Here is a 24004-nt window from a genome sequence, read left to right as displayed (position 1 = left end):
TAGCATAAAGACAAAGATGACACTCTTGTTCTTGTTTACACTGCTTGCATTGTCCTCCCCCCTCCCCTCAATCTTTGCTGCTCATACCGCTGGCCTTCATCTCCGGTTGACCCACGTCGACTCCGGCCAACCCTTTAGCTCAACTGGCCGCATTCATCGCCTCGTGCAACGGAGTCTCCATCGTCGAAAAGTTCTCGAATCTAGGCTAGCAAATAACCCGTCTGCATCCTTCAATGTTCCTGTCAAAGCTTCCATGTTCGATTACTTCATAGAATACTCCATAGGGACTCCAAAGCTCCCTGTGACTGGCGTCCTCGACACCGGAAGTGAGGTCGTCTGGGCCAAGTGTCGCCCCTGCAGTGAGCAATGCGATGAGAAAGGCATAGGCATTTATGACCCGTCGAAATCCTCCACCTTCTCCAAGCTCCCCTGCTCCAGTCCTCTGTATGATTACCAGCCACTCAAGTCCGTCAGCGTGCCAAAATGCGAATATGTTTATGTTTATGGGTCGGCGATGATCAACGGATTCTTGGCGACAGAGACGTTTTCGCTCGGTGCTGCCTCACCGATGGTCAACTTGACTTTCGGCTGCAACAGACTTGTCAAGGGCACTTTCTCAGGCGCCTCTGGCGTCGTCGGGCTCGGCCAAGGAAAACTCTCGTTAGTTTCTCAGCTTAATTTGGGAAGGTTTTCTTATTGTCTCACTCCGTTCAAAAGCTCGAGCAAAAGCCACCTTCTCCTCGGCGATTTAGCGAGCGCGAAGAAGGCGAGTTCCAGCGAAGTGCAATCGACGCCTTTTCTGAATGCCACCGACCAGTACTACGTCGCCATGAGAGGTATTTCCATCGGCGGGAACCTCCTGCCCATTCCGGCGTCCGTCTTTGAGTACAGCAAAGAAGACTCTACCGGAGTGCTCGTTGACTCCGGCACCGGGCAGACGCAGCTGCCGCAGTCGGCGTTCGACGTGATCAAGAAGGAGCTGCAGTCTCTGGTGGGACTTCGGGTGAAAGATATGTCGAAGACTGTTGGCCTTGACCTCTGCTTTGGCTTGTCATCATGGCCACCGCCGCCGTTGCCGGACATGGTGTTCCACTTCGACAACGGCGCCGACATGAGGATGCCGCAGATGAACTACATGTTCACCGATAAAAGAACGAGAGCCTATTGCTTGGTTATGCGACCCGGGCAAAACGGAGACAAGTTGACCATCATCGGCAACTACCAACAACAAAATATGCACATAATCTACGATGTAGCTTCAAGAATGCTCTTGTTTGAATCCACCCCCTGTGAGAGCTTTTAAATGTATATTCCCCTCTGCAATTGATTTATTGGCTCATTCTAATTATTCTTTGGAGAAATAATATAGATTTTGTATTATATATTTATTTTTACATTTCCAAATGTTGAATTGTGATTGAAAGTAACGGAAGAGCTTTTGATTTCGAATGCTCGAACACTGTAACACAAGGTGAATCCATCATCCCAGCTGTTTCACATGATCAATCTCACGACTATATGCGAGGAAATAAATGAGGAAGCTATAGTTGACTAGTACGGAAAAGATTTTTTTTTTCTTTGATTTTATCGAGATTCAAATTCTTATTTTATTATAATAATTTTTCTCTAAAACCAACTTAAATGGTAAATCCATTTAATCTAGCTTGTTAGAATAGTAAAATAGTTCTGTCTGTTTTTTTTTAAATCATAAAAAGTAATGTGCTTAGGACTTTGATGTTTTTGGAAAAAACAGAGGAAATGGTTTGGCAAGATAATATGCTCACAAGATTCTTAGATTTTTAAACTTCAATATTGATAAATGCATAAAGTTAGATTTTTAAACTTCAATATTGATAAATGCATAAAGTTAGAAATGTGACATGATAAATGGATTATCAGCTACTAAATCTCACTGTCTTAACAGTATTACTTTGTGATATGTAAGAATTAATAAGTCCTATTGAAAGTTCCGTCAATATTAATATTGACTTTATAGGCGGAAAAAAAAATTAAAATTTTGATTTATCACATATATCATACCAGAATATATTGAACCATATTAATATTATAGAAATACCAAAAGTTTCAATATGGTATAATATATTATTAAAAAATTCAGTATTGATATAAATTTGTATACCACATCAATACCGAAATTTTAATTAATTAATATAGATTTTATACAATACCGAAAATTCAATATACTAAAATTTTGATACGTTATCAATATGAATTTTTTTATACCAAACTTTTTAGTACGATATACAGTATATGATTTAAAATCTATACGGTATCACTTTTAACATCTTCAACTTGTGGACTCCCACATTTCCTAAACTTTCCATGCTCATGTTCCAATGGATCCGTAAGCTAAACTTAATTCCTGGCCACTTGTCCCGTCTTTTCGTATTTTGACATTCTTGGATCTCTTAGGTAGAAACATCACAATGCTTCATAAGGAAATCAACATGTTATCCGAGCTCCAATATCTATTCACCCCGGTCCCCAGTCAAAGCACTACCAGTAGAGTTGAGTAACCTTGCTAAACTCAAGTACTTGCTTCTGGAAGAGACTCGGAATCTTACCCAAGTACCCAAGAGAACAATATACAACTTACCTTTGTTGAAATTGTTATGAGAGCAAGTACATTGATAGGGATCGGATTGAGAAATTTAAAAGATCTAGGAAATATATTGCGATTACCATATACTCAATTAAACAGTTGAACGATTGAGCTCTACCACAATTATCTACATGGAAACTCCAACTAGAAAACATAAGAGGCTTGACTAATCCAAGTCAACTATTTGAGAGCACCATGAGTAGCCACAACACAAGCAAGATCTTGAAATGCTAGAAATTATAGATGTCATTATTGGTGATAAATTAACAGTTACTCAAAGGAATGAGGATCATGAAGAAGGCCTTCAATATTCAAGGGATATAACATTTATTGGTTGTCGAACATTTACAAGAAATCACTTAGAAAGGAGTTCATTCTCAAATAATATTTCCTAATATCCACAAATGGAACATTGTTGAATGCAAAAAGTTGAGAAATGACATATGGATTTTTCAGCTACCAAAACTCAATATCTTGAAAATATCATTTTGTGATATGGAAGAATTGATAAATGGTGTAAGTACCGTCAACTCTAGCATTGGCTTTAGAGATGGAAAAAAAATACCAAATTTTTGATATACCATACTGAAATATACTAACCATATCGATATTATCGGTATACCAAAAATTTTGGTACAATAAAATATATTACTGAAATTTTTTATATCGGTATGGAATTTAGTATTTCGATATGGTATATATACCGTACCGATACCAAAGTTTTAATTAAACGGTATAAAATATATAGAATACCAAAAATTTGGTATATAAAAAATTTGATATATCAAAATTTTAGTACGATTTCGATATAATTTTTTTTTAACTTAACTTTTTGTATTATATAAAATATATGATTTAGAATTCGGTGCAGTATATGGTATCACTTTTAACCTTTTCAACTTCCTCAAGGAAAATAATTGCTTATTATTTCTTGATGACATTTGGGAATTTTATGATCTTATAGGATGGAGCAAGTATTGCGAGCATTTGAAGTACAAGGTGGTAATTTTCATGACACTTAGCAAGCAAGTATATATGCATTGAAATGGGGGTTGATGTGAGGCAAAAAGTTGCAGGCTTGACTTCACCCTAGTCAAAGTGTTGCTAGTAGAGTTGACTAACCTTGCTAAACTCAAGTCTTTGGAAGGGACTATGACTTTTGCCCAAGTACCCAAGAGAACGATATCCAGCTTACCTTGATTAAATTGTCAGATTTATATGAGAGCAAGAGCACTAACTTGGATGAGCTAGAGGGATTTAAAGGATGCCAAAGATATATTGCAATTACCCTGTACTCAGTAACAAACATTGCAATTATCTTGTACTCAATGCCAAAGATACATTGGAATTATCCTATACTCAATGACAGATTTTGAATGGTTGAATTCTTTACCACAATTATCTAGATGAAAACTCCAACTATAAAACATAAGAGACTTGACTAATTGAAATCAACTATTTACGAGCATCATGAGTTAGCCACAACACAAGACACGGTCTTAAACTACTAAAGATTGTAAATGTCATGACAGTGGTAAATTAACAAATGCTTAGAGTAATGAGGATCGTGAAAAAAGGCCTTGAATGTTTGAGAGATATAACGGTCATGGCTGTCGAAGATTTTTAGGAAATCTCTTGGAAAGAAGTATAACCTCAAATAATATTTCTTAATCTTCACAAATTGAACATTGATGAATGCAAAAAGTTAAGAAACATCATATAGGTTCTTCAGCTATCAAACCTCAGTATCTTCAGAGTATCATTTTTGTTATACGGAAGAATTGAAAAGTTTTGTTGGAAGTTCCGCCAACTCGACTTACACTAACTCTTTTTGAATAAATTGTCTGATTTGAATTGCCTTTCATAGTATTCGATTAATTAAAACCGAATCAAATCGAACTGAATTAACCAAAATTGAATAAATCAATTTTTTCGAATTAACTAAACCGACCTCATTTTTCAATAGATACCGAACAAAGCGAATAGATAAAAGATCAGATAATTCAATCAAAAACCAAATTTACCAAAATTTTATGGTACCAGGGGAGATTTATAGATTAGTTAAGGACTTATCGGTTTATATACTTTGGCATTTACCGAATAATTTTTATTTCAATTTTTCAGCTTAAGCAAATAAGAGATTTTAAATCAAATTGAACTAAATTAACTAATATAACCTTTTAAAAAAAACAAAAAATTTTGAATTAACCAAACTGAATTTTTGAATTCAGCCAGTTAGGTTGGTTTATTCGACTTCATCCAACCTTTGCTCACTGCTAACCCCTACTTGGAGCATATCTGTTATCTCATGCCCAACACTCAAAAAGTTAGTGAAAATAGTTAGTGGAAAAATATCTAGTGGAAGATGTCTATGATAAGAATTCCCTCATCTCCTATTTCGAGCTCTCTTTTCGGTAAATAATTTATTTTACCAACAATAGTATGCAAAACTTTCTTTTCCATAATACTTAGGTAAAAAAAACAACACTTTTTAAAAGTTAATTATCATATGAAATGCTTGACGGAAGGTACTTAAGCTTTGTTATGTCATGACTAACTTGTATTACAAAAGTACATGAATATCCATGTAAAGAAATTTTTTAAATAAAAAAAGGAGACAGAATCTCTACCTATTCAAATAATCCATAAAAACATACTTGATTTTATTTCACATTACGATAAAGAAAGTGGTTTAAGTAATTTCAAAGAACGGTTCATTTTCCTTTTGAGTTCTCTTTGTTTATATATTAGCAACCGGAGAGTATTTATTCCAAAATATTAAATTGTTAGGAACCTAGCTTTTGGCTGCCATGTCCTTTATTTATTACACTGTTTTCAGGTACGTGCCATAAGTAATTTTATTAGAATCAGACTGAACCAGCCAATCTGGTCCGGTTCAATGGAACCAATTAAGCTAAATCCTGAGTAGGTGGGCCGGGTAGGCCATCAAGTGAAACAGACCATCGAATGGAAGACATGCATGCACAGATCAGCGTTTTGGATGCATGCTCGACACCTCTATAATATATTTCACATGCCTTTATATTGCTTATTTGATACTAACAATCTATAATACTCATTTCTGAACATTCACAATCTTTTTCTATGTTAAATTAATTAGATATTGTTGTTAATTTGTGTTATTTCCTTTTATCAGATAACTGTTTTTAAAGATGACCAGACTGATATATAAGGACTTCCTAGCAATCATTCATTTCATTCCTCATCTGTTCATTGTGTTTTATTCTGAACATAACAATTTAACTTATATAACGACTGGCTACTGAAATATGTGGTACTTTGATTTTTTGTTCAGGAGTAAATTTTAAAATAAATTATTTTGGTGTTATTTAACTTATAATTTGATCAGTTTTAAGAAATTTAATATTATTTATAATATATTTTGAATCTATAATAAAATTAAGTGGCAAATGGAAGCTAATGCATTGCCACATACGATATAATTTTAGATGAATCTACAAAATAATTTATTAATAAAATAATAAATATTAAAAAAAATAAAACAGTAAAGTTTAATTGTGCATCCGCAGCGTACAAAGCAGAAAAGGGCGCAGCCAAGACTGCGTGACCATGACAATGGCTAAGACGATCGAGGTTGAGACCAATGCATGGTTCTAGGCAGTGGCAATTGGCGGCAGCCGATTAGGTTGCTTGAGCAGTTGGCGTTGCGTGTAACAGCCACCGCGCGATTAGGTCACGTGAACGAGATAGCCATTGTGGTATTAGGTCGCAGGAATAGCCGCCATTGCGTGTGACAACCCCCGTGCAATTAGGTCACGCGAGTGAGACAGCCACTGCGGCATTAGGTCGTGTGAATGACCGCCGGTGCGCTATTACGACAGAACTGGTGCCTTTGGCCCTTTGCGTTGTAGGACGGAGAAGAAAGTTAAAAAAGAAGATTAGGATTACCTGGGCTTGTTCGACGGATCCAACTGTTCATTGATTCTTTAGCAGGTTTCCAATCTGTATGCCTTTTCAAAGATGTCATTCATTCTTTTAAACTATAAGTTTACAATTCTTTTTAACTGTAAGTGTTAGGTTTCATTTAATACCTTAGGTTTCATTAATTGCTTCTTGCTTCTTAAATTTCCTTGTAATTTTAGATTAGAATAGATTAGGTTTATTTCAATTGTCATTAGTTTAGGGATCTCAAACCAGCCTCCATTTCTAATAAATTGATTCTGAGATTTGAATTCACCCGTCGCATTCCTTGAGAGACGATCTGGGCTATATCTATACTACATTCGTGTAGAGAGAGTCTGAAACCAACCCCCATTTCTAATAAATTGATTCTGAGATTTGAATTGACCAATTGCATTCCTTGAGAGACGATCTGGGCTATATCTATACTACATTCGTGTAGATAGAGGGGTTTCGGTATTTTATCTATACCAATTTTATGACAAAATTGGACGTTATCAATGAGTCTAAGCCTGAAACACAACATTCTAATCAATCAACTCGAGCCCTCCTTCGACTAGACTCGACAAAGAGGCTTGTGATGTGGCGGATAGTGGAGGTCTACACATGACAAGGTCAAGATAGAAGTTGAGTCCTTGGTCAAAAATCAAGCAAAGTTGTAAGTCAAGGGGAGCATAAGGTCAACCCTGGTCAAGGCCATGCACCCAACTCTCTCAGCTCAGTCGTCGACTCCTGTAGCCCGGTCACCAACTCCTATAGCTTGCTCACCGCTTGGTCACCGATTCCTACAGCTTAGTCATTGACTCCTACAGCTCGGTCACCCAACGCCCTTCAGCTCAATCACCTAACTTCCCTTCGCTCAACCACTGACTCCTCAGCTCAGTCACTGACTCCTGTAGCTCGGTCACCCGACTTCCCTTCGCTCGATCACCATTTCCTGTCGCTTGGTCACTCAACCCCCTCCTACGGAGGTTGCATCCTACGTAGTTCGTTGAATTATTTCTCCCGAAAGACATGAACAATATAGTCATTTATCTTGGAAGACGTGGATAACGTAGTCATTGTTGGGACCGATTATATAGCTAGGGGGGGTGAATAGCTCGGTGCGCTCGTCGTGCTCTTCGTTGTTTGTTTCTTCAAGGATATGCAACGGAAAATACAAAGAAAACAACCACAAAGCTAACACTAAGGATTTACTTGGTATCCACCTCACAAGAGGTGACTAATCCAAGGATCCACACACTCACGCACCCTCCACTATGAAAAACCAAAGTTCTAAAATTCGCTAGGCGCTAGTCGGGCGGCGGACCAGCGCCTAGCGCCTAGGCCGCCTAGGCGGGGACTAGGCGGCGCTAGGCGGATTCCTCGGTATTCCTTGTTTCATGTGGACTGTGGATAATGTCATATACAAATCTAAATGTTGTCTTAAACAATTTCATAACAATGGAGATCTAACTATGTATGCTGAAATAAATACATACTTTCCAATACCAAAAAATGAAAAACTATAAAAGAAAATTAATAGTTTTGTGCAAAGGAAATATACTAGACTTAGTAAATATGAGTTAAAAAAAGCAGTTAAACAATAGAACATGCAGTAAGTTATCATAATCATATAACAAACAGTAGAACATTGGAAAATAGTAGCAATAGTTCAATTCAAGATTACAATGCATTGTGAATCAGTAACCAGTAACCACTAAGCAAAATATAATTGTTAAATAACGTAAATCATGTCTTAACAAAATGAGTTCAAAATTACACAACTAATAATATCTCATAAACTCGTATTTATTCTGCTTCCTCTTCTCCATAATTTTCAATAACTTGTTCTTCATCGGACACAAACTCAATATCATTATTGTGATCCTCGTCTTCTTCTTCAGATTCAAAATCATCTTCATGAAGTTCTCTCACTCTAGAGCTTCTTCGGGGTTGTAGATTTTCATCTGCTCCACTTGCTTCATCAACCATTTGCCAAGTGAGCCCGGAACCTAGTTCAACTTCATCATCTTCCCCACCATCCACAATCCAACCTTGTGCATTTGAAGCATCTTTTGCAAGAAGGACATCAACATTTCTTTCTTTTTCTCTTTTTTGTTTGTTCAACAATCTAGCATTAAATTGGACAAATACTAGATTGTTCAACCTGTTGGCATCCAACCTATTTCTTTTCTTTGTGTGAATCTAAAAAAAATAGAGAAAGTAAATATTATAGTCAGTACCTGAATATAAAGTATAGACGTTAAAAATTATAACTAATTTAATTAAAGAGTAGACTGAAAGTTTAAAACTTACTCCTTCAAATGTACTCCAATTTCTTTCACACCCCGATGAACTTGTAGTTAATGAAAGTATCCTCAATGCCACCCTTAGCAAGTTAGGTGTGTGAGCACCGTATGTACTCCACCATGCACATGGATCAAATGTATCATCATTTTTTTCACATGCTTTTGCTGCCAATGTTTTTCCAAATAACCCAGTCTTATTTCTATATTTTGGAAATTCCTTGTTAATAATTGTATCTTGTAGATCTAACTCATTGGCATGCAAAGTTTCCATGCATTCAAAAATCCCCATCGCGACCTCCTCATAAAGAGCAATAGAACTATCTTTGTAGTAAAAATAAGGATTCAACAAAAATGCAGTGGTATGCAATGATGTATCAAGTCTATCCTTCATTTTTGACTCAATAATGACTATGATAGATTGATAATTTGATTCCACGTTATTCAGAGTTATCTTCTTTAGCTTGAAGAAGCTCCCCATATAGAAACCCCATCGATGGCTTTCTATCTCCATCTACCAATCGAAGAATTCTTACCAAAGGAGCAAATATTTTCAAACAAAGTGTCACACCATTCCAAAAACTCATGCTCATCACTGTAGAGTAAGCCAATTTTCCTTTGTTTGTTTTTGACCATTTACATTTCTCCCACATATCACTTGTAAACATGGCTCTTAAACTAGCTTTTTTTTCAATCAAACTTTGCAATGTGAGGAAATTTGATGCAAACCTGGTAACTCCTGGTCGGACTATGTCTCTCTTCTTCGTGAAACTTCTCATCAATGATAAAGTATTATGGTGAGCATAGATGAAAATGGTAAAAGCCTTGAATTGCTCAATCACCTTTTTATATCGTGGAAGTTTGCCAATACTTTCAAGCATGAGATTAATAGTGTGAGTTGCACATGAACTCCAAAAGATCCCGGGTCGTTTTTCTCTCATCAATTTAGCTGCAGCCATATTGTTGGTGGCATTGTCTGTTACAATCTGAACAATATTCTGAGCTCCTACTTGTTCAACACACTTGTCAACATACTCAAAAATAAGTTCAGCTGTATGCGCCACCCTCCTTGCAATTAACACATAAATTTAAGATGCTTCTTCTTTTTCTATCACTCCATGCATCTGTCATAATTGAGCACCCATTCTTCTTCATGTTTCTTCAGCAATTGTTTTGTTCTTTCAACTTCGGCTTTCAATAGTGGCTCTCTAAGTTGATATTGAGTTGGAGGCTTGAATCCTGGTCCAAATTGACCCACTGCCTCCATTAGTTGCTTGAAGTTATCATTATCGACAGCATTGAATGAGATTCCATTTTCATAAACTCATCTCCCAACATATTGTTGAACTTGTTGAGTTCTCTCTTTGAAAAGAGTCTCATTTATGTTTTTTTGGCGAAGTACTTTACTTCCACTGGAGCCTGCATTTTCTAGAGCAATTGCTGATGCATATCTATCCATGGGGCCAAGTGGAAGAGGTTTTTTAACTCCATCCATCCCTTCAATTTCAAGACCTTCTTCTTCATCTACGGAAATAGCCACCTCTGCTCTACAACTTTGTTCTTCCATTATTTTGTTCTTCTTTCTGTTCCTCCCTTCTAAAATAGCCTGTTTGCACTTATTTTTGTCTTCTTGAGATGCTTTTCGACAACCAGATATATTTCCAGGTATATTTCCAATGTGCTCCTTTATCCTATACACTCCCCCTGACATTGCTTTTCCACATAACTTACATTTAATTTTGTCGAGGTTCTTAGGATCAATTAATATCCCAAACTCCCATCCGATGTCATTTGACTTTCTTCTAAGAATCCCGGATTCGAGTTGAGTGACAGATGCTATCGAAGATGGATTACTTGCCATTGATAACAGATATAATCTGAAAAAATTATATATATTAATAACTAACAAGACATAACATGATAATAAAATTTAAATATTTAATTATACTATACAGATACAGGCATACAATACAAAATATTTTAATAACATTAAGTCATTAACCAATCTGAGAATATTTTTTTATATATCTTAATCTAATTAATAAAATTTATTAGATATGTGTTTAAATAAATTAAATTTTAAATATATTTTTTTTATATTTTTAAATCTGTTTTATACTGTTATATATAATTATAAACTAATCATATTTATTATTTATTGGAAATTTTAAAATTTTAATTTAATTTTCATATTTTTAAAACTGATTTATATAAATTAAAAATATTTATTAGAATTTTAATATAATTTTAATATTTATAAATTCGATTAATATAAATTAATAATATATAAAATTTATAAATATGATTTATATAAATTAATAATATGTATTATATTTTTTAAAAATTTAAATATTTTTTATTTTTTAAATCTGAATATCTGATAAATGATAATATTTATTATAATTTTTAAATCTGTTAATATATAAATTAATATTTAATATTATTTATTAAAAAAATTAAATATATTATTTATATATTAAAATCTGATTAGTGATTATATAAATAATAAATTATAAAATTAATAATGGAATTTTATATATTTAAATTTGTTTTATATAAATTAATAAAATTTATTAAAAAAATAAATTTTAAATATATTTAAATTTTAAAGGAATTGTTTGAATTTATTAAATTAAAAAAAAAACAAAAAACGCCGTCTCGCGACTCGCGCGACAGCGAGGACGCCACCGGCGCCTCGCGGGAGGCCTCCGGCGTCGCCAAAAGCTCCGCCGGACGTGTCCGGCGCGTTCGGCGAAGTCCAAGCATCACACGATGCTGTCGGACGCGTCCTACGACGCGTCCGGCGGCTGCGGACGCGTCCGGCGTCGCCGGAGACGTGCCACGGCGATGACTCAACACTGTTCTTTTGTTGATGTATCAAGTCTAAACGTAAAAACTTAAAAACGTAAAAACTTACCGGAGCGACGAAGCCTTCGACGCAACAATGCAGCTACGCAGCAACGATGAGAAGACGAAGCGACGCTGAGAGACGACGAAGGCGTAAACAGGAAATTTCGAACAAAATACCAAAACAGTTAAACCTAAATAACGTGTCGCGGAGGCCCGACGAGGCCCGCCGAGAGCCGCCTAGGCGGCTGGGCCGCCGAGGTCACCCGCCTGGGGGTTTTCCGGCGCGGCTTGCTGCCGCACAGCGACTAGGCGGCGCCTAGGCGGCCGCCTAGCCCGCGTTTTAGAACACTGTGAAAAACACTCCTTTATGATAACTACCAAAGACGGAAAAGCCCTACAACACTCTCAGTACAAGAGGAAGGAAAGGGAAATACAAAATAAGCAAAAGCTTACAAGATATGCACAATAAACTCTAACCCTAGCTTCTTCCTCGCCTCTTGACTTGGAAAACCTCCAAGAACCTTCAAGATCCGGCGTGAGAGCTGTGGAGAAGTCGCTGTGAAGATCTGTTCTCGCTGGAGACGAAGACCGTGAGTTCTTGTCGAGAGCTCTCGAAAAAATCGCACGCCACCAGCTAAATACGACGCCAATGATCGGATCACGATCGATTGGATTGCTCCCAATCGATCGGGGAGGCTTTGGATCGATCGATCGATCGATCCAGAACGCCTCTGTGCTCTCGGGAAATGCTTGGATCGATCGGCTGATCGATCCAGGGCTTATTGCGCAGAATCGCGACTCCCAATCGATTCATTGATCGATTAGGGGCTATGGATCGATCGGCCGATCGATCCAGAGCTATTCTGTGCGATCGCGCACTTCTCCCAATCGATCCACTGATCGATTGGGAGGAGGCTTGTCGCAAAGACTTGCCCAATCGATCAGCCGATCGATTGGGCATGAGCCAATCGATCGACGGATCGATCCAGCTCATGATTTCTCCCAAAATCAAGTCTAAAGCCTCCTAAACCAACATCCGGTCAACTATGACCTGTTGGTCCATCATGCCTAGCATCCGGACACCCTTAACCTGCTAGAACTCGCTCACCAAGTGTCCAGTCAATCCTTTTGACCCACTTGAACTTCCACCAGATATCTAGTCAACCTTGACCCATCTGGATTTTCTCGTGTCAAGTATTCGGTCAATCCCTTTGACCTACTTGGACTTCCCAACACCAGATGTCCGATCATCCTTGATCCATCTGGATTTTCTTTGCTTGGCTTCACTCACCAGGTCTTTCACCTGACTTCACTCACCAGGATTTCTCTTCTGCCTAGCTTCACTCACTAGGGTTTTCCTGTTGCCTGGCTTCACTCACCAGGACTTTCACTTAACTTTACTCACTAGGATTTTCCAACTGTCTGGCTTCACTCACCAGGACTTTCACCTAACTTCACTCACTAGGATTTTCCAGTCAAGTATCCAGTCAACCTTGACCTACTTGACTCTCCTTCACAATCTAACCACATGAACAATTACACCTGCAATCTCCATATCTTATCTCCATGTATTGTCAAACATTGAAACCCAAACATCAAGACTCGAGCTTGAATCAATTCAAGCTCAGTCAATCAGGTCAACCTTGACCTAAGGAATATTTCACCAACAATCTCTCCCTTTTGGATGTTTGACAATACCGCATTTAAGTTAGGCTAATCACATAGCCTCAACTCCCTTCATGCCACTAGGTAATGAAGACATAAGTTAAACCCTACATTCTCCCCTTAAGAGGGCAAACTCCCTCTTAGATAATGAAGACCTAACTTAAACCCTTTCATTCTCTCCCTATTGGCACACATCAAATCCCTACATGCCTCATTTTTGGGCATATAACAAAAACAAACTCTCCTCCTGAAGAGTTACCCTACGTTGTTCACAACATAATAACGAAGGTCACATACCCTTCATTATTCTTAACGTCCATCCTTGAGCATATACCACTTGGTATATTCACTTGTTGTATACAACTTCACTCGTTGTCTTCACACACGATTCAAATGAAGGTCTCATACCCTTCATTATCATCAAATGCTCATTCATGAACGGTATCGGGGCGGAGGGGCGCCTCATCGAACGAAGAGCCCCGGTCGAGGTTGGCTTGCGCGACTTTCGAGGGCGTTTGGAATAAAGCCCGATTGAACGGTATCGGGGCGGGCGGGGCTTCCACCTGAGTGGCGATCGACCCTTTGTTTTGGTCCCATATTGAGAGCTGCTCCGGCCGATCGTCTGGTGCCGCCAGACCGCCTGATGCCGACGTTGCCTGTTGCGCTATCTGATCGGCTTGAGCCTTTTGTTGTTGCTCGACTATCTTGGCTGCTCGCGCTTGGATGAGTGCGTCGAGCTCTTCGGGGGAGAGTGTCACAATGAGTTGGCGTCCAGCTTCTTCCATCTTCTTTGCTCGGATTCAGGTGCGTTCCCACAGACGGCACCAATTTGATCCTGTCCGAGCGTTGAGTCGATGGACGCTAGGGACGTGGCGCTCTCCGCTGTCCTCTGATGATGGTGTAGACCACCGATGAACCAGCAAAGAAGTCGAGCCGGGAGGGGTTTCCCGGCGACGACCCTCCGACGCTCAAGTCAAGCAGTGAAGAAGAAGAGGAACGAAGTAACGCTACTGTGGCTACAGTGATGAGAATCGCATACCTCCGTCGAAATCTGGGGGTCCTATATAGGACCCCAGGGAGGCGCAGGCACGCTTCTCGATGCGTGCGCACTTCCCCAAACATACCTCAGTAGGGTTGCGTCAGAAAAGCATGTCTGACGTCATTCCGCAATCGTCCGAGCATATCCCTGATGTAACGGTGGAAACTTCCACCGTACGATATTCTGTCCGCTCCGGCTGTCGACCATGCTGTTTGTCGGCGGCAGGTGTCTCGAGGATGATGTTACCAGTTGTCCTTTTTGTCCCTTTGCGCTCTTGCCTGTTCCCGGGCCGAGTGGACCAGCCGCTCGGCGCTCAGGGCCTCAGTGAATGCGCATACCTCGACTCGAGTAGGGAAGCCCTGCTCATGTGCTAGGATGGAATTACGTCTTATTGTCCTGTGGCTCGGCCGAGCGGACCATAGACTCTTTTACCTTGAGCATCGGAAACCCGACCCCTGTTCGGGCTGTCTTTCGTCCGGCCTTGGAGACCCTTGACCGGATGTTCGGTCGACCGGATGCTCGGTCGACCTGCCATTCCGCTCGGCACAGCCTCTATTCGCTCGGCGCGATCTTGATGCCATTCCGCTCGGCACGGCCTCTATTCGCTCGGCTATAGTGATGAGAATCGCATACCTCCGTCGAAGTCTAGGGGTCCTTATATAGGACCCCGGGGAGGCGCGGGCACGCTTCTCGATGCGTGCGCACTTCCCCAAACATACCTCAGTAGGGTTGTGTCAGAAAAGCATGTCTGACGTCATTCCGCAATCGTCCGAATATATCCCTGATGTAACGGTGGAAACTTCCACCGTACGATACTCTGTCTGCTCCGGCCGTCGACCATGCTGTTTGTCGGCGGCAGGTGTCTCGAGGATGATGTTACCAACTGTCCTTTTTGTCCCTTTGCGCTTTTGCCTATTCCCAGGCCGAGCGGACCAACCGCTCGGCGCTCATGGCCTCAATGAATGTGCATACCTCGACTCGAGCAGGGAAGCCCTGCTCATGTGCTCGGATGGAATTGCGTCTTATTGTCCTGTGGCTCGGCCGAGCAGACCATAGACTCTTTTACCTTGAGTATCGGAAACCCGACCCTGTTCGGGTTGTCTTTCGTCCGGCCTTGGAGACCCCTGGCCGGATGTTCGATCGACCGGATGCTCGGTCGACCTGCCATTCCGCTCGGCACGGCCTCTATTCGCTCGGCGCGATCTTGGGGTTGACCCTATTGACCATTGACCTCCACGTGTCGTTGACCTCCCGCTAACGAGGGTCCCCCGTCCTTACCACCGGATCACCCACTAATTAAGTAAGTTACTGACAACTCACTTAATTAATATCCAGCTCCAAGAGTAGTATCACTCAACTTCATTGTCATGTCGGACTAAGTCCACCTGCAGGGTTTAACATGACAATCCTTATGAGCTCCTCTTGGAGACATTCTCAACCTAGATAATTAGGACACAGATTTCTTCTATAATCAACAACACACACTATAAATAATATCATTTCCCAACTTATCGGGTATATTGATTTATCGAGCTAAACCTCATCCTTTATAAGAGCACACACTTCCATAATAACTAAGGTCTAGTTCTTTTACTAGGTCAGTACAAAAAGAACTTACCTAAATGGTCCTACTCAATACACTTAAAGTGTATTAGTGTAATTTATTAGTCAAGATAAACTAATACTTAATTAAACTACGACTATTCTGATGGTTTGTTCCTTTCCATCTTAATCGTGAGCAACTGTTTATAATTTATAGAGAACCGACAACATGATCTCCTGAGTGTGACACCATACTCCATGTTATCTACTTTATAAATTAATTGATCAATTACATTTAACAAATAAATGCAGATATTGACCAATGTGATTCTTTTATTTCAAAAATAAATGTTTACAAAAGCTAGGCTTTTAGTATACACTCCAATATCAAGCTAGTATCGTTCGCCCAAGTGTAATTCCATATTTTCCTCCAATACTGCATGTACGAAAGAAAGACGGAAATTGGTGAATGTGTAGATTACCAGGCGCTCAATAAAATTACAGTGAAAGGCAAGTACCCCATCCCCATCATTGATGAATTACTTGATGAATTAGGAGGTTTCTCATTCTTCTCAAAGTTGGATCTTTGCTCAGGTTTCCATCAGATAAGAATCCATCAACCAGACATTCCAAAAACAGCCTTTCAGACTCATGATGGTCATTATGAATTTTTAGTCATGTCTTTCGGTTTAACTAATGCACCTTTTACATTCTAAAGTTTGATGAATGATATCTTCAGGCCTTACCTCCGTAAGTTTATTTTGAATTTCTTTGATGACATCCTTGTTTATAGTTCATCGTTTGAAGATCATTTGCATCATCTTTATAAAGTACTCACTCTTTTGCGTGAGCATTCTCTTTCTATGAAAAGAGCAAAGTACAGCTTTGGGACAACTAAGGTGGAATACCTTGGTCATATTGTAAGCCAAAAAGGAGTAGCTACTGATCTCTCAAAGGTGCTAGTTATGATAAAGTGGCCCACCCCAAAGAGTATCAAGGCATTACGTGATTTTTTGGGTCTCACAAATGCATTTAGATGGTGTCTTGAAGCAAAAAAAAGGTATTCCAGAATTTAAAGGAGACTATGATGACAACACTAGTTCTTGCACTACCTAATAAACAATTTGTCACTGAACCCGATGCATCCGAAGTTAGAATTGGAGCAGTACTTATGATTATATGATACCATTCAAGAAAATGTTCCAGAGTTTATTGCTAAACAAAGGACAAGGTTGTTTTGAAGGGCAGTGGAATGATAGAATCCTTTAATGGATCTATTCAAATAAATCCTTTAACTTTATTTCCTTTTCTAAGATAAGTTTTAGATGAAGGGGAGCCTTGGTGCAACGGTAAAGTTGTTGTTTTGTGATCAAAAGGTCATAATGGATCCTTCACCCCGCATAGTGGGAGTTTTGTGCACCTGCCTTTTTTTTAAGATAAGTTTTAGACATTTTCCTTTTATAAGACAAGTCTTAGATAAGACATTTTCTCTTGAAAATATAGTTTTATTTTAGACCTTTTCCTTTGAAAAGGTTGTTTAGATGTCTTTTTAAAGAGACGTTACGTAATTTTGGAAGAAAAGTAATTTTCCTTTTAGTTAATCAATTTCATTTGATTATTGGAAGTTAATCCCCTCGAAGTGATCACTTTATCCCCTTTTTCATTTTTCTCTTTTGATTTTTCCACGTGATAGGTCTCCGAATTCCTATCACACCATCTCCGGCCATCCCTCTTCGAGTTAGAAGGGGGAGAACCGAAGCTTCATTTTCTTCCTCCACTTCGGGCAGCCCCTTCTTTATTATCCGGCCATCTGTTCTCTTCGGGTTAGAAGAGGGAGATCCGGCCACACTTCATCTTCAGGTTAGAAGAGGGAGATCTGGCCACTTCATCTCCACCTCCTCTTAGGGTTAGAAGATCGGAGAATCCATCTCCACTTACGACGTTAGGCCCTTCCAAATTCCAGCAGCCCACTTCTCTTCTAACCAGAGGTCTTACTTCATCCAAGCTCCAATCAACCACTACATTTGAAGAACCATCTACAACCGCAATCCATCTGCGAGCTTGGGTCGTACTCTTATATGTAGTTTATGTTTGTTGGTTGTTTTTGTGCGTTGGATTCTTCTCATGTGCTGAGTTGATATATTTCATGTGAATGCTAAGTGCTTGTATTAACTTGACCTACTATGTTTCCAATTGCATTGACTCACGCACAAGTGTTTGATTAAATGTCTTTTCAATTAGTTAGATTTTAGTTGCACACATGCGCTAGCCTATTGTCCGTCCCAAGGGGACGGTAGAGTAGGAACATGGGTTGCCCAGGAAGAGGAGTAGGGATCGAAGGAGAGAATTTAGAGATACAGAGAAGAAAAGTTGTTTCCATCCCTTCTGGGATGATGGTATATATTTACAAAGAGGATACAATCGGGACGAGCAATGAAATAAAATATGCTTGATTCCGACATCTTCATGTAATAGAAACAATAAAATAATATTAATGTGATAGAGATTTTATGATGTTTGAAAATGATTAATGTGCCAGCTAGAATTTTAATGGAATTGGGGAAAAACTGATTTAATGGAATATGAAAGAAAGCTAGAATATCAAAATAGATAGGAGAGATGGGAAGGCGAACTGACCCACAAAGAAACGATGGTTCTGGGAGGAGCTCGATGTGGGTATGTGCAGCCACTGTAACCTGAAAGAAAGTAGCGTGAGGTTAACGCAGAATAATTTGATGGAGTTTAAGAAGAGACAAAGAAGCTGACTTGGATCTGTTGTGGAGCGAGTGGCAGTACCAAAGAAATCACAAGCCCCTTGTGCTTCCCCGTTACTCTGGAAGTAACTGTTGGTAGCATAATAGCAATGGGCTTTCACTGTGTTGGGGTTGTAACAAGCTCCATTTTGGAGAATGGTGGAGCAATCAGCTCCTGCTCCACAAGTATAGTCCAGTGTCTTCTGAAGAACAGCATCACTCTGTCAGACTTAACAGACACACCAAGCAGCATCTGCCAAGCCAGAAAGCAAACCTTCAAATTCCATGGCAAACATATGTAAAAGGAGAGAAAAAAATGAGAAAAGAGACCAACATGTAGTTTCTCTCAACTCATTTCACGCATTAACAAGCTAAAAATTTTAAAAGAATAGGATGAAAGACCAGAAAAAGGTATTTTCTGATGAGCAGTTTTCAATTTTTTTTGTTCTAGAGGAGTTCAAATATTTTCCGTATAGTAGGAACAGCATTGCAATGGATAAGTTGGGTATGATTTTAGGTTTTGGGAATTTATCGTCTCTAGAAAACAAAGGACTCCAGAAGAACTTCTTTTAAGAAAAGAGAAACACTCAGACAAGTAAAATGGGAAAAGTAAACAGCTAGTTTCAACGATCCAATCTGAATAAAATTGCTGAAAACTAGAGAAATAAACCGGTAACAGGAACACTTGAGAAAGTTAAAATGCAAAGTCTGAACAGCACAGCGCGATGAAAACCAGGAAAGCAACCTGCTAAAAAGAAACTTTGAGCTAGGGTTAGGGATAAGAGAAGAAAGAAACGAATCCCTTAAAATCAACAGCAAAAAGGCATCGAGAAGAAGATTATCCCAAACTTTACTAAAAGCAAACACTACCATCAATAGGCAGTCTCATGTCTTATCTATCACTCAGGGAAGCACAACAGGGAGAGCAGAGTTTTTCCAATCCATGTCAAAATATAGATAGTGCATTCGATTTAGATCATAGAAATCTGCATATGGCTGGACCATGATGACTAGCAGAAGACTACATTACTAAAAAGACTGACTTTCACCATGTTTTGATCCGAGAAATGAACAAAAAAACAGAAATATCATAAAATAAATGCCCACATATCTTCTCCATATAGGATGAGAACTTCTTCCATGTTTCCATGTTTTGATCAGGAGAAAAAAAGCTCATCATGATCAATGCTCAGATTTGAAACATAAAAAATTTTAGAAGAAGGAAGACAAAAAAAAAAAAAAAAAGGTTAAGAGAAACAAGTCGCAGTCTTCCGAAACGATGGCGACGAGCTTGAACTCGAACTTGCCTGATCCACCACCCACGGCGAGGGGGAGAAGTAGAACCGCTAGAGGGCTGGAGCAAGGCAGCTAGGGCTCGTCTCAAAAGTTTGGAAAGCGGCTGCCTGCTTCCACTCTTCACTAGTCACAGTTTATAAGTTAATACGCAGCTATTAAAGAGCATCAGGAAGAGAGCCATCTTTTGTTCAACAGTAAAAAAATATATGCGGCAATTTACCAAAGGGGCACTTGAAAATCTAAATTTATCAAAAGGCGTATACTATTTTGGTATTTATCAAAGAGCGTACTTTTTTAAAAGCATTTCCTATTTTACCCTTTTGATAATTTAATTTTTTCTATTATTTTTCTTTTCTTCATTATATTTCTCTCACTTCTCTCTCTCCTCTATCGACAGAATATAGAAATAACATTTGAACTCCTTGCAATTTTAGAAATCCACAGGAACTGAAATGGGTGCAATCGGAGCTTTCTAGATCGATCAGTGGGTTTCGGTCAAAACCCACTGATGGACCTAGAGAGCTCCGATTTCTAAAATTACAAGGAGTTCAAATATGATGTACATTATTTATTTTGACTTTTTATAGATGTTAACAAGCAAAATCAAAGAATCGGTATAAAAGCCCACGTTGGGCCTGATTTGAGTCCATATCAGGCCCAATGTGAGCTTTTTTTGCTGATTCTTTGATTTTGTTTGTTAACATCTATAAAAAGTTAAAATAAATAATGGACACCATATTTGAACTCCTTGCAATTTTAGAAATCCATAGAAACTGAAATGAGTGCAATCGGAGCTCTCTAGGTCCATCAGTGGGTTTTGACCGAAACTCACTGATCGATCTAGAAAATTACAAGGAGTGAAAATATGGTGTCAATTATTATTTTTGGCACTCCTAATGGTGGACCAGAAGTTTTGAAAACCCCTAAATCTCTCCTTTTTTTCCTTTTTTTTTGTTTAGGCATGATATGAAGAGATATCATGCCCACGTTGGGCCTGATATCTCTTCATATCAGGCCCAATGTGGGTCTGATATCTCCCCATATCAGGCCCCATGTGGGCTTGATATGGGAGATATCAGGCCTAGTCACAACATAAAATAAAAAAAAAGAAATAAAGAGAAATTTAGGATTTTCAAAACCTCTGGTCCACCACTAGGAGTGCCAAAAATAATAATGAACACCATATTTTAACTCCTTGTAATTTTAGAAATTCATAAAAACTGAAATTGGTACAATCGAACTTTCTAGATCGATCAGTGGGTTTCGGTCAAAACCCACTGATGGACCTAGAGATCTCCGATTGCGCCCATTTCAGTTTCTATGGATTTCTAAAATTGCAAGGAGTTCAAATATGGTATCCATTATTTATTTTAGCTATTTTATAGATGTTAACAAGCAAAATCAAAGAATCGACATAAAAGCCCATGTTGGGCCTGATATGGAATCATATCAGGCCCAACGTGGGCCTGATATCATTCCATATCAGGCCCACGTTGGGCCTGATTTGAGTCTATATCAGGTCCAATGTGGGCTTTTTGTCGATTTTTTGATTTTTGCTTGTTAACATATATAAAAAGTCAAAATAAATAATGGACACCATATTTGAACTCCTTGCAATTTTAGAAATCCATATAAACTGAAATGAATACAATCGGAGCTCTCTAGGTCTATTAGTGGGTTTTGAAATGTAGGTAGTTAAAATGGAAACCAACTTAGATATAGTGGAAAAAAAATGTAGGTAGTTAAAATGCTCAACGCGTACATTTCTTGCAAATGCCTGACCAACCAGTTTTCAATATGTTTGTTCCCTGCCGCTCGCGGTTAAAGAATTATGTATCGTTGGGTGTAATGTAAATAATGAACTAGAATACTAAAATACTAAAAAATGATCAACAAGGAACTTAAAAGTTAAAACACAAATGGTGATGGAATTCTCTTCTTACAACCCCCAGCAAATTCTGACACTGATGGTATGAGTTAAGCTATATATATATATATATATATAAATATATATAGGGTTTGGTTACCTTGCACACCTGTGCACAACTAAAATTTTGTTCGTTTTAATTTTTTTTTTACCTAATACTATAACACAATCTCTAAAGACGTTTGGTTGGAGTTTATCGTTGATAACCTTAGTAGGTTGTCAATAAAAACCTTGTTTAATTTAGGTAACGAGCGATTTCCTGAAATGAAGCATACCCGTCACGTCAATAATTAGGGGATATAACCCAGAATTCGAAAACCTTGGAAACCTAAGGTGTGTTTGGTTAGGAGTTATTCTTGATAATCTTATTTATATTATCCATCTAAGATTATCGATGAAAATCCTATTTGATTTAGATAATCGATAATTCTCATGAATGAAAGATACCTGTCACATCATTAAAACGTCAGCAAAAAGGAGAATCCAATTATCTTGGAAGCGTAGGGTCTTTTAATAACAAAATTTATGCAAAATTATCCTTATGGTTCTGCGTTGGAGGGCAAGCGGCCAAAAGCGGGATGACTCGTTCTGCACCAGACTGCTAGCGATCAGAAGCTTATGAAGCAGCGTCGGCGGCTTGCGGAGGAGGCAGCACCGGCAACTTGCGGAGGAGGTGGTGTCGACGATCCTCTTCCCCTACCTCCTGCCCACGCCACCTCACACAAGAAGCAACCTGCTCCCTACTGCCCAGGGTGAGAGGTGGAAGGCAGCGCTTGTAAACATCTCAGAGATGGGTACGAATTTTGACTCTCTGCAATCTTCATGGACAAGGAAACCTTCGCCAAGGCCACCCACACCTCCGAGCAAGCAAGCGCCATCAAGGTATGTGGCTCCACTCAGAGCCGGCCCTGGCCCAGGGCTACCAGGGCCCTTGCCCAGGGCCCAAATTACTCAGGGGCCTATTTTTAATATATATATATATATTAAAAAATTACTTTTTCTTGTTCTCTCGTTGAAACCTTCGCCGAAGTCCTTCTCTATCCCTCTCGCGACTCTTCGCCGAAGCCCTCCCCTCTAGAGCCCCAGCTCTCTCGCCCTCGGGATTCTCGTAGCCGAAGCCCTCCCTCGCCGTGCCTCCCTCCTCGCCGCGACAACTACAAGCCCTCTCTCAAAGGAGCCCTACATCGGTGAGACGAGGCTCTCTCTTCCGTTGTTAATTTTCCTCGCTGTTAATTTTCCTTGCTGTGCCTAACCTTCGCTCGTCGCGACGAAACTCCCTTGTCGTTGTTAGTAACACTCATGCTTTCTATTTTCTTGTTAGTCATGTTTTGTTTCTGCACAACAACACAAATTGTTAGTTTCTGGTCCATTTGTTTTTAGGTCTTGATTGGCTCTTTTATTTCGATTGATCACTTTGAGCGATTGATTTTTGCCATATTAATCCAGTTATTGCATCAATTTTTACTTTTATTTCTCTTTTTGTTGCTCTAGATTAGGGATTTGGTTGCAGGGTTCGAGTAAATAATATGACAAAGGAATGCCTTTCCAATTGCTTATTTTTATCTAAGATCTGACATTTGAATATTTTCAAAATTTAAAAATTTTCATTCCAGTAGTTTGTTTGAGGCCTTTACTGGCGTGCTATGAAATTCGGATCCTGTGATTCCTAGTGTTATTGCTACTTAGTTAATGTCTGTAACTTGAGGGAAATTGGTAATTTCACTCTAGGTTCAGTATTTTTTAGAACCATATTGTTCAAAAGAGTGTGCAGTAGTTCATTTAGATGAATATATAAAAAGAGAGAAAGAGATTGGATGTGGAACGTAATTCAAAAGCTGTTGTCTATAGATTCATCTCATAATTTTCAACCAACTCTAACTACTCTCACCTGTAAGCTACTAAATATTTGATAAAGGTCACAATGTGGAGTTGTCACGTATGTATCATGCAAGTCTCATGACCTTGTTTGCATTTGATCTTTATTGTTTCAGGTGTGAATTGGCCGATTTTGCTAATTTTCATAATAGAACTCCATGTCAACAGAATACTGTCCTGCTCACTTCTGACAGGGAATTAATT

The 24004-nt window shown here is 38.9% G+C and overlaps 2 protein-coding genes across 2 annotated transcripts; one reads left to right on the top strand and one right to left on the bottom strand.

Moving 5' to 3' along the window:
* The first annotated feature begins 16 nt into the window (after positions 1–16).
* Positions 17–1328, top strand: LOC121995475 (aspartic proteinase nepenthesin-1-like). Its single transcript, XM_042549206.1, has one exon. It carries the CDS (start codon positions 17–19, stop codon positions 1301–1303), a length of 1287 nt encoding a protein of 428 aa, XP_042405140.1. The 3' UTR covers positions 1304–1328.
* Positions 1329–8230: 6902 nt separating this feature from the next.
* Positions 8231–22803, bottom strand: LOC121995474 (PLASMODESMATA CALLOSE-BINDING PROTEIN 3-like). Its single transcript, XM_042549205.1, has 5 exons — positions 22762–22803; positions 18716–18923; positions 18587–18645; positions 8712–8752; positions 8231–8264 (listed from the first exon to the last, which is right to left on the bottom strand). The coding sequence occupies exons 1-5, from the start codon at positions 22801–22803 to the stop codon at positions 8231–8233; spliced, it is 384 nt and encodes a 127-aa protein (XP_042405139.1).
* Positions 22804–24004: the final 1201 nt, after the last annotated feature.

This window comes from Zingiber officinale, chromosome 6A (assembly GCF_018446385.1).
Source record: "Zingiber officinale cultivar Zhangliang chromosome 6A, Zo_v1.1, whole genome shotgun sequence".
NCBI lineage: Eukaryota > Viridiplantae > Streptophyta > Magnoliopsida > Zingiberales > Zingiberaceae > Zingiber > Zingiber officinale.
The sequence above is the reverse complement of the archived record's forward strand: the minus strand, read 5'-3'. Positions and strand labels throughout refer to the sequence as shown.

Coding starts and splice junctions, on each gene's coding strand:
- LOC121995475 (XM_042549206.1), top strand. CDS start 17: ATGACACTCTTGTTCTTGTTTACACTGCTTGCATTGTCCTCCCCCCTC.
- LOC121995474 (XM_042549205.1), bottom strand. CDS start 22,803: ATGGCGCTTGCTTGCTCGGAGGTGTGGGTGGCCTTGGCGAAG. Junction 18,646..18,715: donor TCGCTCCACAACAGATCCAA/GTCAGCTTCTTT, acceptor ACTTTCTTTCAG/GTTACAGTGGCTGCACATAC. Junction 8,753..18,586: donor GAACCATCGTTTCTTTGTGG/GTCAGTTCGCCT, acceptor TATTTTTTTTAG/ATTCACACAAAGAAAAGAAA.